Raw genomic sequence first — 17,926 nt, 5'->3', positions numbered from 1 at the left:
GTCTAGGTACTCCCTCTGCATTTGCTCCCGGAAGTTCTTGGTACAAACTATGAGAAGCCCGTTTATTTAATTGTCAAACTGACCTCCACAATTCCTGAAAAACATTTATATAGCCCCACTTGTTGCACTCATTTCATCTCACAGCCTCAGATGTTATGCTTACGCAGACGATACCAGCCCATCATTCGTCGTGATGGAAATCTTGACCATCTTCAGAACGAGCTTACGTCCGCCTGCTTTTTTTAGTGAAAGTTATCAGGAAAATTGCTCTGCTGCTTCCCTGTTCTTCCAGGAAAACCCTGAGCCAAGCCCTCGTCATTTCTAGGCTGGATTATTGTAACTGTTTATAGGACTTTCCAGCCATGTTCTCCATAAATTGTAGCAGATTCAGAATGCAGTGACCTGTCTCATTCTGGGGTTAAACTATTGAGCTAGCATTCCAGTCCCCCACTCTTCCTTGGCTGCATATAAGCAATGACTTTTAAAAGCATTTTCTATTTTGCCATACGTCTTCACATAGTCTGCCATAAGGCTCTACTTGATCTGCAATCTGATCATTAGATGGCCTTTTTTTTTATATCGCTGTGAGACCCCTTAGCTCTAATTTTCAGCATTATGTCAACATCCTGTGGTACAAGGAGAACATTTCACATCCCCAATTTTAATAAAGCTTATGAAACTTTTATATTCATCACCTCTCGAGCCTGAGATGATCTACTTCCATCTGTCTAAGAAAAAAAGTCTTTGTCCAAATTTCGCAAACTGCTAAAAACCTACCTATGCTCTTTGGAAGTTTATCTGTGGGTCGATGGCTTCTTTAGTGAAAGGACACCCTGTTTCCTGAGTTTTGGCTCGCTTTATAAAAACATAAATCATTCAATCAGTCAATCAGTAGACCAAACTATAACAACTCAAGCGATTTCATGGACATTGGTTCACCAAAATGCAGCAGGTACAGAAGTGATTTCTGCACCAGTTAACCAGGGTTGACATGCTGTTATACCCTCAGCCCGTCAACAGCGGTCATTTTGCAGATGATGGGATCATGGAAGGGAAGAACAGAAGTAACTCACATTGGCAAAGCCCAATCTCATGTTTTTTAAAAACTTTGGATAAAAACTAAAGTGTAGCTGAGTGAGTGCTTTGTTGGGATGTCTTGGTATAGACATCTACTTAAGGGCTTTTGATCAAAGAGAATCCGGGAACATCATGGTGGGAAGCTGGGGCAGCATGGCACATAACAATAAAATGAGGAAGCAGCAGACATTCTGTAGGCCCTCCGGAGACCCGACTGTCCTCACCAATTGTTGCCTGATGCACTCTGACACCAGGCATAGTGAGGAAAGCACCAGAGGAACCAAAGGGCAAGCCAAGAGATGAACCTGCGATGCTTTGCTGCTCTACGAAAAGTCCTTTTGTCATCAGCTTGAGTGTTAGAATGAAATCTACATAAACATACAGCGAATGTACAGAAATGGTGACCACAATTTAAAACCAATGAACTTCATAGCTTAGGACAGCTATTTAACATATTCAAGACAATAATGAGATTTAGGAAGGGAAGGTCTTACATTATTGTTGTAGTTTGTAATTTACCTTTGTTTTTTTCAGATCAATTTCACCTTGTATGTGAGAATATTAAGGATTTTGATGAAAAAACTCAAAACCTCAGAAGTTTGGGGAACCAATGCAGGCCAGTACAAGTAAGTGATATATGAATTGGGGTAGTTACCGGTGTAAGTACCATGGCGCAGATGCATTCAATTGAATCATGCCTCACAGTTCATTCTGCTGACATGATCAACTGATTTAAGGGTTTGTGAACTGCCAGCATGATTTACTGATTCTTACTGGATTCATATAACACTGAGAACCACAAACACAAGTGCCTCTCTCCATCTGCTACCACATCATGGTGGAGTTGTGCTGGTAGATAAAATTCTGAGTGCTGGATTCACTACATTGTTTCCCTGTGTAAGAGTGAGATACAGTTGTGAGTATCTTCCTTTCTGAGTAAATAATTACTTGTACAATTCACAAAAGTAATATTGCACTTATAAAATGATTTACTCACACTTAGGTTTCTGTGTGAGTAAATCTCCGGTGTATCACAACCCCTTCCTGTGCCATCTCTGTCACAACCCTTTCATGCACCCCTCATAGTGGTCTAGCGTGCAGGGCTCATGTTGCTCTATTTCTATGGTGCTTTCTGGCACACTATGATATCTTCACCGTGTTCCCCCAGCACAACACTCTAAAAACTGATGTACCCCTAACATTCTTCAAGGTATGGTAGTTCACATAACTACATCCTTTGAATCATAAACCACCTCAAACATGAAGTTGGCTTTTTACCAACTCCTACTTTAATGGCAATTATTGCTGCTGTTAACTACCAACAGCGAGAAAGCCTGGGTCCGCACTGGTCAACGAAGCAAACTAGACTACTGGAAATACCTACACATAAAGATAGTGAAAAGACAAATCTACTCCATTAAGTTGAAAACAGAAAACTACTAGGCATATCTGACCTGTAATGGCCAGCAAGGGAAGCATGCTTTCTAATCTCATCTCTGGCTTCACATATTGCAGAAAACCACTATGGAAAAACGGATGTATAGAACTCTGAGACACAAGCCGCTTGTACCTCAAAAATGCAGTTGCGTACCACAACATATAGGAGTCCTGATATAAAAGTCAACATATGTACATATTTAACAAGGCTTAAGACTTGTCAAATACTTACAATTTCGTGGTAAGGGCTAATTCTTTGGAAAACATGTTGTTGTAAAGGCATTTTCGTTAAAACGCTTGCGGTGTCAAGCCAATTGTTAAAATGACATTCGTTATTGCATCATACATTCACAGTACCCACTTCTTGGTATACCCTTGCTTCGTAGGGCAGTGGCATGATGAGCAAAAGAACAATGGGCTGGAATGCTACCCAGAGCAATTGCCAGTGGTTAGACTTGTAGCAAGCATTCTCCCATCACCTTCTGTGTGTTTGATGTCCTAAGTGGCCCTAAGTGCCCAGACTTGGGTCCCTTGCTCACGATACTACTGGAACGAAACTGCACCCGCCTGAAGAGCCCCAGTCAGCGTGAAACCGGTCTTGGGGTGCTTTTTTAGAGACAACCTGGCTTGGCAGTTTGGGCTCAACAGCTTCTGTTGGAGCAGAGTCAAGAATGATTTGCACATCGCTGGGTCTAATCTGAGGGGGCATGGCAGGCAAAGAACAATGGGTTGCAATGCTTATCCCAAGCGATTGCCAGTGTTTGTACTTATTGCAAGCATCCTCCCATCAGCTTTTGTGTGTTTTGTGTGTTTGATGCATTTATAAAACTCCAGAGCAGAGAGAGCAGCTTTACCAATAAATATTCATAACGTATACAAAGACATGAAGAAAAGCCTCCTTTCGCCTACTGGTATACTTTGCATAAACATCTGTAGATAGATACATGTGTACGGTCAAACGTGTGCTGTTTCAACAGCACCATTACTGGAGTCTCTTTGCATACAGTTGTCACAATACAATAGTCCATATCCAGGACCGAGTGACTCAATGTGGAAACCCACATTTTTTGATTTTCGGTTTCTTGTTGAATGACTATCTTTATTTTTATTTTTTTTCTTGTGATTATATCAGTAAAAGATACATTTAGGATGTTATTTCTACGTATTTCATGACATTCGACAATCTTTTAGTTGTAAAAGTGCTTTGATGATATGTATTTTTATGTATTATTGAGGCAGTAATTATGCATATGTGTTGTGTTTCTTTGGAAAACATCCACCCCACCGCAGAGAGGCAAAGGCGACACAGACATTGCCTTTTCCTGTGGCTAGCCCATGGAGGCTGCCTGTGTCCCACTACTTCCCGAGGGCTCAAGGCACTGGAACATGTATTTGTATTACAAACACACTAAAGAGGATTTTTTTTCATTTTCCGAGGATCACTAGTTAATTTGTAACTGTGGTTTTGTCAACTCGAAGCAGTCAGTAGTTTGTAGCATTAAAGCTGGCATGAATATTAACATTTAAACGAGTGATAAAACGACCTATTCCAATTTTGTAAATATGAATCAATGGCATTTCCCTCATTGAGGTTTAATGGCTAATTTTCCTAAAAGCCTCACAATGAGGGATGTTATTAAAGGGAGGTCTTGGTTTTCAGGAAGAAGGTGTAGAGTACTATGTTATGATTTAAGGGTATTATTGTTAGTCCCACCTTTGTTTCTGTGTTCGTTCACTTACCTGTCATATGCTATGTTTTCCTCTGTAACTCATTCCATGTTCTAGAATCTTGCCCCATGAGTTCCAACCAACACAGCCAGTAGCCCTGCTAGACATGGGCTCCTACATTTAAAGAATAAAGTCACTTTCTTAACCTGCTTGTGGCTATGAACTTCTATCATAGAAAAAGGCCATATAACAACTATTCACAAAACATCTTCCTTTTTGTATTTTACAGAAGGCTTGCAAAGTCTACCCTTCTACTAGTCCCTCTCTTTGGAGTACACTACATTATTTTTGTGTTTTTCCCGGAAGATGTGAGCAGCGGCACCAGACAAATTCGCGTCTCTTTTGAAGTAGCACTTGGATCATTTCAGGTAGTGCTTTTACACACTTTGGAAACTTACCTTGGACAGCATTTTGCAGTAAATATGTTTTTCTTGTATCACTAAAAAAGAACCACAATACCATTAAGTTACTGTCTTTGTATCTTTTCAACAAGTAGCACTGTGGCCTAATGACTACTTTTGAGGTGAAATTATTCTTTTGAAAGATGTAAAACTACAATTTGTTCAGCAAACTAAAATTTTAGGTATGGCATTTAATGCAGTCATATCACCAGCATGTTCAGTTTAGCAGTTTTTTTGCTTTGATCTTGACACATTGGTGAGTAAATGTGTATGCTAATTTAAAAGACACCTTCTCTTCAAAAATGTGGAATCTCCTTTCAAATAGTTACTTGTGATTTTTTTATTAACACTTGATTAAACAAAAATATAAATCTTCAATAATAGGTGGGGGGGTGATAAGCTTCAAAGATGGCTGCCATAAGCGGAACAATCTTCACTCACATACACCTGATGGCCATGAGCGAAAACTGACAAAAACTGCCACACCCTGACCGGCACTTCACCTGCAAACAGGCGGAGCGTGTAGGTCCAGGACATTACGACCTGTGCCTTACAGGTGCACCTTTACTTATCTGAGATATCGATCTGTTACCTTTTTTTCACATAGATACTGCAGCTAGTGCGCAGGCCACCTCAATCTAAGGGGCAATTACAACATACTAGATGAGTAAGATCTCTACCGCACCCTCAGCTGGGCCATTAAAATTCAAGGAGTTGAGAGGAATGTGTAGGTCTACATGTTTATACGTTGATGTTTGTCCTATTTTCAACAGAGCACGTTTTAATGTTACACCACTGGCCTGATTCACTGTTATGTTATGTTAAATGATTCTTGTTAAGCGCACTAACACCCGGAGGTTTCTTGGCGCTGGCTGAAGGGACATGTAAGTGAACAGAAAAGAGTTTATTCAGAGAGGGTAAACAAAAAAGTCTTGAGAAGTTTCCTGAACTCAAAAAGGGAATTGCTGGATTTGATGATCAAGGGAAGGGAATTCCAAAACTTAGGGGCAAGGAAAGCAAAACGACGGCCTCCAAATGTATTAAGTTTAAATTTGGGGGTGACAACCAAGTGATGGGATGCTGAACGGAGAGAACGAGCAGGTTGATACAGGGTGATCAGGGATTTCAAAAAAGCAGGACAGGGGCAATGAAGGGATTTGAATACCATGCAGCCCATCTTAAAGGCTGCTCTCTCCTTCACTGGCAACCAATGAAGCCTACGGAGCAGAATCCTCGCCGATTGCCACTTAGGGATCTTGAATATGAGGCGGGCTGCCTGGTTTTGTACCACCTGAAGGCGGTGTAAAAGGAATCGGATGTGTGTTTTTATCTAATGCACAAGGTTGCGACGTGCAAAAACTCATCACACTCCAGAGTACGCCAATTTGTAGAATCCACGAATTTTCATACCCAAAGGTTAATTTTGGCTTCTAAGGGTCTTAGGCATACTGCTTGATACAGAAAAGACTTAAGGGGCATGTTATCAAGACAGGCTATAAAATTATCGCCGTTTTAGCGGCAGAAAAATGCAGCTAAAATGGTGATAATGGGCTTGGTAATATGCTCTATGGAATTTCAATTGAAACCCATGTTAGATGTGAAGGACAGAGTGCCGCGGCTGGGATACTCCCCAAGATGCTGCATGCTTCCTCTCTGCCGGAGCAGGTAAGACATGCCTACCAGGCTCTGGGGAACTTGCTGCCAAGAGCAGAGCGGCGCTAAGACACTTTTGATGTAATTGAAGTGTCAGAGTTGACTCTTGAGTTAAAAGCCTTTTTAACCTGTGTCACTGGAGTAAGGCGTACATATGCATTCACTTTTTAAAGTTTGATGTGAATGGGAAATAACCCTGATTGCATTGCTTAGAATGGGCTGGTCAGAGACTTGTCAATGAAACACCAGAGCCCTGACCTCAAGGGGGAAATGTTTTATTGTCTGTGAATGCCATACTTTCCCTTTGAATGAGTAGTGTTAGAAATAAAATACTTTGTTTTGTTATAAAAATAAGTATTGGTCTGGACATTGATTTATTGCTGCTGCGTGCTGTTTGAGTTATGAGCTTTCTTCACTAACCTGTATCAACACCGATGATTCTCCCACCCCCAAGGGAGTCTTAGACTGCTCTTTCACATCTACCACTGTGACTCATGTGCAGAAGGGGTTCTTGGCCCAGTTGTTCAGGATCCACTCTTAGGTTGGGCCTGTATGTGAGTAGGACTCAGAATGCAGAAGGTCAGTATTAGCGGTGAAGGCAAGGGGAGCACAAAAGCAAGAGTGCTAAAAGACAGAAAACCCACCACCCCATCCCCTTAAACATAAACACTAAAACCTAAAACCTTAAGATAGATGTTCTGGAGACGGGTCTCTAAGAAGTCGCTATTTTTGATGCTATATTTGCTGGAGTTTTACAGAGAGCTCATTTGGTACGTTTTCTCAATGTGGCAGCAGGAAATTAGTTAGCTGGTCATGTAGCTGGGACGAGCACAATTATATAATTTAGACGGTGCTGAGGGTTTTTCAGGTTTGATTTGGAACCTCAACAATAAAAGCAGGAGGGGAAAGAATGACTAACAAGAGGATCGTGACTTCCATTGAGGGTTTTACCTCCTCCTGCCTCCACCCTGGCAACCAGGTGCCCCCCAAGGTATGCACCAAAACAGGGTGTGCACACTGCTAGCTTCTGCGGGAAGACCTTACTGGGTCCCCACGGCTGTATTAGACATAACCCCACAAACATGCAAAGCAACTGCAGGGCAAGGCAGCTTACGGTCATAGTGAGGACAATGTTGCAGCATGTATGGTGCCCTCCAGGACCTTGTGGACTGCTGTGAAAGAATGAATAATGCCCCAGAGCCGCTCCAGCCTTTTCGGTCGAGCATGGCTTTCTTCTGTGCTACAGCGCTGAGTCACACACTGGGGGGGGGGGGGTGATAGAAATTTGAACAAGGCACGGCTGGTGGACTCCATCACACTACGAGGGTGCACGAATCACGCACGTGACGGGCCGGTCCCTTCGGTGCATCAGAAATATTATTTTCTGGTGGAGGGCATTGCAGCACAGTAGAGACCTAGGTCCGGTGTCAAATTAAATAGACACTCCCTACTGACTCTGGGGCTTGGAGATGAACTCCAGTGTGTCGAGGGCACATAACCACACCAAGCCTCCAGCATTTCAGAGTACTGAACATGTGCTAGGCTGGTCAGAATGCAGCGCTCAGTACACGCTCACTCTGGGACAAAGGTGCCGTCCACAGCACTCACCACGTGCTGAGTGGAAGGACACAGGGCATGTCCCAGAGCGGAGGCAAGCCACCTCCTCCTGCCTGTTGTAAAAAGAACGAGACACTGTAGCTGCAGTGAGCGCCATGTTGGAAGGGCATGGCTTCCAGTTAGTGTCCTAAAATGGGAGGATAATATCAATTAATTCCTCTCTTCTCTTTCCCCCATATTTTATGTAGCCTAATGGCAGAAATAGTAAGCATCCTGTGACACAAGACATATCACTTAATCTCACTAGATAAAATGGCAAAACAAAAAAGCAGTGTTGGGGGAGCGCTGCTCACCGGGGCCCTTACATTCCAATAGAAGACACCTAGCTGCTCCAATTCAACAATGCTCATAGACTGGTTGAGCTGCAACCATGATAGCAGCTCTATGTATGTAATTGAAAACAAGCCCAATCCCCTTTATTAAAAAAGCCCAAAATAAAGCTAATCCTACCAGAAAGTAGGCCAATTGCCATGGACACTAAAACGTTTAGAAAAGCTAAATAAATACAATAAACAGAGCGAGAGGCACAGTGCCTGAGGCAGCACCAACACAACTGGCACAGTAAAAGAAGATGGTTAGGATGTTATATTTCCATGTAAGCAGCAATGGCGCCGAAGCTGAACAGAGGAAAACAGTAACAGACCAAGAAAAAAAATAGTCACCCTAAGACCACATAAAGACCCATAGCGGAATGAGACAGTAGTTAGTCCCTGCTGCCTGGGAGGAACTGGAGAGAAAAAGGAGAGACAAAGAGGCAAAACCACTAGCAAGCAAGGATTTTTAAAGGACACTGAAATAAACAAATAGAAAGCAGGGGGTGACTTTACGCACACAAGAGAAGTTACAACAGGTCTTGAAGGAGTCGTTGTTAGACCTGGAATTTTTGGTGTGGTTTCCCCCTATCTTTTTGCCTCTACCTCCTGTATTTTTGATGCTGTGCTGGATTTCGTTTTTGCTGGTTTAGATGTTTTGGACACTCTGCCACTGCTGATCAGTGTCAGAGTGTAAGTGCTCCCTGTGTAAATTGTTATTATGATTGAATATACATGATTGGCATATTTATATCACCAAGAAGTCCCTAGTAAAGTGCACTGGGTGTGCCAGGGCTGGTGATGACAAATGCTACTAGTGGGCTTGCAGCACTGATTGTGCCACCCACATGAGTAGCCCTAAAATGGTGTCTCAGGCCTGCCACCGCAGTGCCTGTGTGCAGTCTGTGAACTGCCATGTCCTCCTGGTCAGTGTCCCCACTGACCAGGCCTAACCCTTCCCTTTCTGTGCACATTGATCACCCCTATGGAAGGCCCAATGTACCCCCTTTGGCAGGGTGCAGTGTATGTGAAAGGTAGAGCATGTACTTGTGCACGTGTCATGCTCTGGTAGTGAATTACAGCCATTTTCGTTTTTCACTGCTGCAAGGCTATCTTGCTCCATAGGCTATCATGGGGAATGCTGGCTACAGTGGCTACCAGCATATCTTCCCATAGGAACAAGATCGGACATAAAAGTCTGGTATCCCTGAACTCAGAATTTAATAACACATCTTTTAGGAAAGGTTGTTTTTAAATCCTGTGTTTGAGAACAGCACTTTTAGAAAGTTGCTGTTCTCTTGTCTGACCTTTCTATGTGCCTTGGCCTGCTTGTGAATTGACTGTCTGGTTTGAGAGTGACAGGGGCTGGGGATTCCCCAGGAGGCTGGCTGAGTCAGCCCTAGGCTGAAAGACTGCATTTGCAACTTGAGTGGTGGGAGGAGATAGCACCTGGGCCTGAATAGGGCTGTGCCTGCCTTCCACAATGCTGGCTCCACCTCCTGCTGGGCGGCTGACGACCCTGCCCCTCACTCTGAAAGGAACTGGTTCAGACCGGGCTCAGGGCCCACTTGCACAAAGAGAACAAAGACTTTTAGGGGTATAGGTACAGGACCCCTGACAACAGAAGATTAGATCATCCTGGAATCAAGAAGGAACCTCTGCCAAGGAGAAAGCTGAAACTGAAGAAGGAAGACTGTCCTGCTGTTGCTCTGCTGGACTGACCTGCTGTTGCTTTGCTTCCAAGGAGAGGGGAAGGACTTTGTTTTGTGCTGTGTCCCCTTGCTTGAAGGAATCTCCAAGGGCCTGAGAGAGAGCTGGCTCCCTGTTATGAAGTCCCAGGAACAAAAGGACTTCACCTCCAGCTTCCCTGAACTCTACTGAGAGGGTTCTGTCCTTCCTGGAGTGCGTGGCCCATGTGTGGTGCCTCTAGAAGTTGTACCTGTGTTGGGAAGTTGGAAACCAAGCTTTTAAAGACTTTCTCCAAGTTTTGTCGCATCGCTCGCTTGCGGAGCGCATCCCCAACAGTGCGAGGAAATTCCCGCTGCTACAAAGGTCGAGATCGTCGCAGCGCCTGTTGCCGCTGCAAGAGCCATCTCACCCTTCGTTTGCGGGACACTGGAAGACTACCATCGCTGTGAGTGTCGTCGCAGAGCCTGTCGTCGCAGGGGGAGATCGCCGCACCGCTTGCTTGCGGCCCGCATCACGTCGCTGGGCCTGTCATCGCAGAAGCCATCTCATCGAGGAGCTGCGAGAGAGATCACCGCTGGTCCACGCATCGTCGCCCCGGAGATCGTCGCAACTCCAAAGATCATCGCATCGTGCATTTGCGAGAGAAAACTTCCTACGGAACCTACGCACAAGAATCCATACAAGTCCGCCTTCCTCCCCATACAGACCGGATTCGTCGCAACACACCCACTGCTGCAGCGGGGTTGTCGCATCACCTCCCCAGGGTCTCAGGAGCAACGCATCGCTTGTTTTCCACCGCACCAGCTTCTGCTTTGGAACTTTGTCGCATTTAAAAGGTACTGTTGGCTAAACGTGACGCAAGTGTGAACTTTTCACGCAACTGTGGATTATTTTATCGCAACCTTAAGAACTCTTTTGCAACCATATTCTTGAACTGTGTATGTTGGATTTTTGTCGTTTTGGTCTGGTGTAGTTTAGATTAAATACTTTTATTTTTCTAAACTGTTGTGGAGTCAGTTTGTGGAGTTTTCACTGTGTTACTGTGAGTGTTGGTACAAATACTTTACACATTGCTTTTGGATCAGCCTCACTGCTTGTACCAAGCTACCAAGGGGGTGAGCAGAGGTTATCTAAAGAATATTTCCACCTTACCCTGACTAGAAGCAAGGGTCCCTATTTGGGCAGTGGTACCTACCTCTGCCAACTAGAGACCCCCAGTTCTAACAGTCATTATATACAAACAATACACAGTAAAATACAGCATTCACAAACAATACACACAGCCCCGTGAGGTCAGGGCTTTAGTGTTTCAATAGGCAGTTCCTGAGTCCCCCTGCAATCTCGATAGCGGTAGTGGTTATTCCCATACACTATAGGTGACATTCAGTTTAAGCCCCACTAGCAGTCCAACTCTCTGTGGTCTCACTCTAATTCGAATTAAAGTCAAAAGTGTTCCGGTGCTGAAGCGCGATATGGCAGGCAAGTTTCTGTGGGCCTGATCAGTACATTAGTAATCTGCACAGTGGTTCCACATGACATACATGATCGCCAACTTTACTCTTCACATGGGCTATCATCCAATCAACAGCGCAGTAATCTTTCTTTACGTTCCTTTGCCCTGCTCTTCCTCTAGAAAGCAGTCTGTCACAGCAGGAGCCTCTCCAAATATGTTAAACCCCAACACAGGCTATTGGGATTACTAGAGGTTCACACCTGGATGTCAGCCACAGTGATATGTGTATCAAAAGGTTACCCCAGGGTCTCAGCCATATTCTTTATTATTCACCTTCCTCAGATGTGCACTGGCTCCTTTCCATTGACCTCTCCCTGAATCAAAGATCATTCTTTGTTGTATACTGTAGAGCCTAGCCCTCCTGTCCTCCAGTGTGTTCTACCCAGTTCACAGGAATGCACCATTGCACAGTTCTGGCTGTGGAAAATTCCTCTACCTCCGTATACTCGTCCAGTCAGCCCCGAGTCTACCAAAATGAAAAACAGAATTTTCGATGTATTGTACCTTTCACAGGCACACATACATCAATCAATCAATCAATCAATCAAACATTTGTAAAGCGCACTACTCACCTGTGAGGGTCTCAAGGTGCTAAAGGGGGCGGGGGTGCAGCTACTGCTCGAACAGCCAGGTCTTGAGAAGTCTCCTGAAGGTCAGCAGGTCCTGGATCTGTCGCAAGTTCGATGGGGAGGGTGTTCCATGTCTTGGCTGCGAGGTGGGAGAATGATCTGCCGCTGGTGGTCGTTCGGTGGATGTGAGGAACGGTGGCGAGGGCGAGGTTGGTGGAGCTAAGCTGGCAGTTCGGGGTGTAGAAGGCGAGTCGTTTGTTGAGGTATGTTGGTCCGGCGTTGTGGAGTGCTTTGTGAGCATGGGTAAAGAGCTTGAAGGTGATCCTCTTGTTGACGTGGAGCCAGTGCAGGTCTCTGAGGTGGGCAGTGATGTGGCTGTGGCGGGGATGTCGAGGATGAGGCGTGCGGAGGCGTTTTGTATGCGTTGGAGTCTTTTCTGGAGCTTGGCTGTGATTCCCGCATGGAGGGCTTTGCAGTAGTCCAGCCTGCTGCTGACGAGGGCCTGGGTGACCGTCTTTCTGGTTCCAGTGGGGATCCATCTGTAGCTCTTGCGCAGCATGCAGAGTGTGTTGATGCAGGAGGAGGAGATGGCGTTGACTTGCTGGGTCATTGATAGCGATGAGTCTAGGACGAATCCCAGGTTGCGTGCGTGGTTGGTGGGAGTGGGTGCATCTCCCAGGGTGGCTGGCCACCAGAAGTCGTCCCATGCGGAGGGGGTGGAGATAAGGATGAGGACACCCAGATCATGCATATAACACAGACGCACTGCACAGCCCTTTGTATTAACCTAAAGTAGGCCATGGGTAAGTTAAGCACATAGCAGTGGAACATTACATGAGTGAGCCTGTAGGCCTCAATCAAGGGACACAGGTAAAAAGGCTTGCTCACTTTTGTTGATCACTACACAATATATTGCCACCACCAAGCTTGTGCTGCTTAACTCGTGGCAAAGGCAGTAGCCTTTCACCATTTTGAGGATAATTTGGGCGCCCCTCTCAGTCAAACAAAACCGCAATCCATGAGACAGGCCTTTGTTATGGCTCACACACATGATCAGTGCTTGCCCATGACAACAAGGATCAAGACATCATTGGATTTGGTGCCATTCAGGGCAGGGATTCAAGTCAATTACCATGCAAGCAACTTTAACGTCCCAACAGTGGTCGTCAGTGTTTCTGCTGCACTGAACTGTCCCAGAACTGTTCTCTAACTACAGCTCACTGACTAACCACCCTCACTGAGAAAAGCAAAAGGACTAACTTTCACAGGTGGGTCTGCTCCGGCTGGAGTGCAGAGATTAAAATATGTTAATATTTTGAAACCTTTTTTGAAATATGTTGTTGTAATGCATTCTGATCCCTGTGTTATTGCTCACAAATAAACTAATAAATGAACAAGTAAAGTATGAAACCAGAGATCCAATCCGCAGTCGATCAACTGGTTGCGGGTCAGTATTTCGGATTAAATATATTGCATCATGATAATATTGAATCAACGACATTGCAAGGTATGTATATAATTATTGTACTTAACTCCACCTTTACTTACCTCTGAGGGTGAGTATAAATGGAGGTAATAATAGTAGCTGTATACATATATTGTGATGTAGTGGTATTGGGTGAAGTAGATGAGATATTATTATAGGTCAGTATTGACGATCTGGATATAGTGAGATACAATTTACCAACATGTTCTTTAAGTGACTAAAGTGAAAACAGAGCAACCCTAGTCCATGTTCATCTTATTACTTGAAGATTAATTTCACCGACAGCAATAAACACAAAGAAATAGCTCTTTTCGTTTTTTTTAATTATCTTTTCATTTAAATTGCAAATCTTGCATTTCTTTCCAGGGATTTGTTGTGGCTGTGCTCTACTGTTTTCTTAATGGCGAGGTAAGTCACCTACAAATATGTACAACTGAAACCTGTGACTATCTATGGTTTACATTTAAGATTACTAAAAGGTTAACCTCAGGTGGGAACTGTATAAAATAATTCAAATATATAGATTGAGGTTTATCACAGTTTATATTTGTGGAAAGACTCGATCCACACTCACTGGATTTAGGCATCAAATGCAATGTGTTGGTTGGAAAAAATGTATTCTCAAAAGCAATATTGTTACTTTTTCCTTAAATCATTTTACCATAAAATCGTATGCCCTTTTCACTCATAGGGAGGCCCGTGGCTGTCGAGTTTCCCAATGTTGGTTACCATCTATTGTCCAGTGCTTGATTTGTAAAATATTAGGTGCAGGTGCTAACAATTTTTAGGAGGCCACACCCACTTCCCCGGCTCCGCCCACTTCTTCTACTGGCCCCAACCAAAGTCACTTATTGGATTCACCCCAAACCATGAGCCTTAACACACCAGAGCCCCTCCTCACTTCTTCAGTTCCGCTAGATGCTGAAGACATGGCTCTTCATGCAAGTACCTCAGGGACATCACACCTACACACCTGCTGTCAGGTACCCCACAAGGCTTACCTTTGCTTGTGAAGTAATCCTGCAGAGACGACAAGAGCTATCGCCCCTGTACCCACCTTACCCCGTGGAGAAAAGATGTAACCAGCTGGGATGAGATGGGACCAGGGAAGGAAGCTAAAGATGATGGGAAGGAGCCCTTGGTATCAGGAGGGAATGTCTCTTGACTGGGGTAGGACTGTGGACTCCAGCTGGCAGGGAGACAAAGGAAGACCCAGTTAGGATGAGACCCACACCACCCAATCCTATGTAAACCTCTACACACATACCGATGAATAGCTACCTGGCAGCAGAAGCACCAAGACACAGGAAGTCATCTTTGGTAAGTAAAAGGAAAGGGTGCTCCAGCGTAGTCAGCAACACAAATGTAAGCGCTGCTGCGCAGCATAGACATAAACAATGTAAAGCGCTTCAGCGCAATGTAATGAAACCCCAAGAAATGCGCTCCAGCGCGGTGTGGTGAAAACAAAGGAGAGCTCTCCTGCGCGGTGTGGGCAAAACAAAGAAAAGCGCTCCTGCGCGGTGTGGGCAAAACAAGGAAAAGCGCTCCTGCGGTGTGAGGGCAAAACAAGGAAGCAATGTTAACCCCCCCAATGGGTATAGCGCTCCAGTGCGGCATGTCTACGCAATGTCAGGACCCCCAAGGGTGATAACGCTCCAGCGCGGCGTGTCTATCAATGTCAACCCCCCCAAAGGGTATAGCGCTCCAGCGCGGCGTGTCTATGCAATGTCAGGACCCCCCAGAGGTGATAGCACTCCAGAGCTGCGTGTCTATCAAGGAAAAGCGCTTCATCATGTTCCCATGATGCACTGGGCCAGGGACAGACTAATTTGCATATAGCCAGGTTCTGAACGGGGATGGTGCAGTGAGCTAAAAAACGGTGATGGATCAAGCCCTGATCTTTTGACTGGGTAGGAGTGTTCTGCTTAATTCAGATACTCTGTCCATCACCACCCCCTGTTATGAATCGTTTCAGCGCAATGCGAGGCAGGCAAGGAAAGCACTTCCGCTTTACAGCAAAAGACAAGACAAGCGCTCCAGCGCGGGGATAGCAGGGCACCCACGAAATGCTGACCAAGGCAGCTGCGCGACCTCAGAGTACCTGCTAGATGGGACAATGTCGAGGATGCAGCAGACAGCTTCATTCAGGTCACCGAAGAAGAATTAGAAGAGCCGAGCCGGGGGAAACCGCAGTAGTTAAGCGGATTCCCCCGAAGTGCTGAGCAGTGTAGGCTGGACTATGTGCGAGACTAGACCGCAACTCGACTTCCGCCCAGAAGTGAGGGTTGCGGTCCTCTGTATGTATGAAGAGGAAACGCCGAGCGGCCAAAACGCTGCAACCTTGACAGTACCCATCCCCGAAGACAAGACCCCCCACCCAACCTCGGGATCAGACAGGGGTGGCAGGGCGAGGGCAAAGCGGGTGACTGACATGAAAGGCCCGGACTAACTTGGGAGCATGGCGTACATGTGACAAGGGCTCCCACGACCGTTCCTCCGGACTGTACCCTTTCCAGTCTACCAGGTAATAGAGCCCCCCCCGGGTGCAACGAGATCCCAGTATAGCTCTGACCTTACATTCCAGGTGGTATTCCACATTCACCGGAGAGGGAGGAGAAGGAATATCGCAGTCAGGGTGAACTGCAGGCAGAAGAGATACGTGGAAGACGGGGTGTATTCTTATGTGTGGAGGCAAAGAGAGTCTCATGGACACAGGATTGACCACTCTCTCAATGGCATATGGTCCCACAAAGCGAGGTAACAGCTTCTTGGGGCAGTGCATGTTGAGGTGTTGAATGGAGAGCCACACCCTGTCCCCTTTCCGGTATTCGGGTTCCTTCAGCCTGTATTTGTCGGCATGCATTTTGTAGGTTTCTTTGGTTTTGGCCAACTCGAACCGGCCTGTTGCCAGAGGTTGCACAGTGTTCCATGATATGCCTGAACCGTGGGTAATGGGCTGTTCTGGGGTTCCTCCCAAGCTGTAGTACGGGGATGTTTTCACTGGAGACAGTAAAAAGGAGACATGCCAATGGCTGAATGCTTGTTATTGTTGTACGCGTACTCCACCATCCATAGTACTTCTGCCCAATCCATTTCTACCACAAGCAGTAAGCAGCGGAGGTACAGTTCCATGGTGTGGTTGGTCCTCTCGGCTTGACCACCCGTCTGGGGATAGTATGCAGAAGATGGGCACACGTCCATATCCATTGTCTTGCATACTTCGTTCCAGAAGCGGGGCATGAATTGCGAACCCCGGTCTGTTATCACCACCGAGGGGATGCCGTGGAGGCGAACCACATTATGCAGGAAAACCACAGCCAGCTCGGCTGCCGTAGGTAATTTCTTCAGTGGCACGAAATGAGCCATCTTTGAGAGGTGGTCCACAATGGTAAGTACTGTGGTGTAACCTGATTTGGTGATTGGAAGTTCCACTACAAAATCCATGGAAATGATGTGCCACGGATATGGAGGAACAGGAATGGGAAGTAACTGTCCTGTAGTGGGTTCTGACCTGTTCTTCCCTTGAACACAAATGGCACAACGAGCTACATAGGTTTTTGCGTCTGCCTCCATGGTAGGCCACCAGAAATGTCTCTGTATCAGGTCTAAGGTTTTGTGGTATCCTGGATGATTGGAAAGGACATGATCGTGACCCATGTACAGTGCTTGTTGTTGAGCCACCATCGGTAGGTAGTACCTGTCTTCTCTGAACAGACACCCGTTCTCATGAGTCACACCCTCATGTTCTCTTGCCAAGACAGCCTGACCGGTCTGGTTAACGTCCTTTTGTAGCTGAGTCAGGAACTCTGAAGACAAAACAACCCCCTGGAAAAGATGTTCTGGAATGATAGGAACTGGCTCGGTATTGGGCAAGGTGTTGTCGGTTTCTTCCAGTCGGGAAAGCGCATCCACCTCGGCATTCTCCTTTCCAGGTCTGTTTGTGATTGTGATGTTAAATTCATTAAAAAACAAGGTCCTACGCAGTTGTCTGGATGTAAGGGCATGTGCTGAGTGCAGGAATTGGTGATTCCTGTGATCCGTGTAGATGGTCACAGGGTGTTTGGCGTCTTTCAGGTAGTGGTGCCATTCCTCAAATGCCATTGTTATGGCCAACAGTTCCCGATCAGACACTGTGTAATTGCGTTCAGCGGTTTGGAGCTTTTTGGAATAGAAGGCCACGGGATGTAAGATTCCTGTACTGGCGTCTCTTTGTGACAATACGCCCCCCAATGCGTCCTGTGAGGCATCTGCCTCCACTACGAATGGCAGTTCTGTATCTGGGTGTATCAGAACGGGGGCTGTAGTGAACCATCTTTTCAATTCCTGAAACGCGTTTTCCGCTTTTGCATGCCAACAATAGGGAAAACCTTTGTGTAGTAGTCGAGTGATAGGAGCAACCATTCCGGAGAAGCCTGTAATGAAGCGGTGGTAGTAGTTGGAAAACC

At 45.7% G+C, this 17,926-nt stretch overlaps 1 protein-coding gene across 3 annotated transcripts in view; it reads left to right on the top strand.

The window, feature by feature from the left end:
• The window catches only part of SCTR (secretin receptor), a 703,893-nt gene that overhangs the window by 618,979 nt on the left and 66,988 nt on the right, over positions 1–17,926 (top strand). For 2 of the 3 annotated variants that reach the window (XM_078682399.1, XM_078682400.1), the window contains exons 10-12: positions 1,612–1,703; positions 4,472–4,610; positions 13,848–13,889. In XM_078682399.1, coding sequence (XP_078538525.1) covers positions 1,612–1,703; positions 4,472–4,610; positions 13,848–13,889 — 273 coding nt within the window. The remainder of the gene's footprint in view (positions 1–1,611; positions 1,704–4,471; positions 4,611–13,847; positions 13,890–17,926) is intronic. The other variant, XM_078682401.1, reaches the window with a different exon arrangement.

Source organism: Lissotriton helveticus, chromosome 3_1, assembly GCF_964261635.1.
Source record: "Lissotriton helveticus chromosome 3_1, aLisHel1.1, whole genome shotgun sequence".
Classification (NCBI taxonomy): Eukaryota; Metazoa; Chordata; class Amphibia; order Caudata; family Salamandridae; genus Lissotriton; species Lissotriton helveticus.
This window is presented reverse-complemented; position numbering and strand designations above follow the sequence as displayed.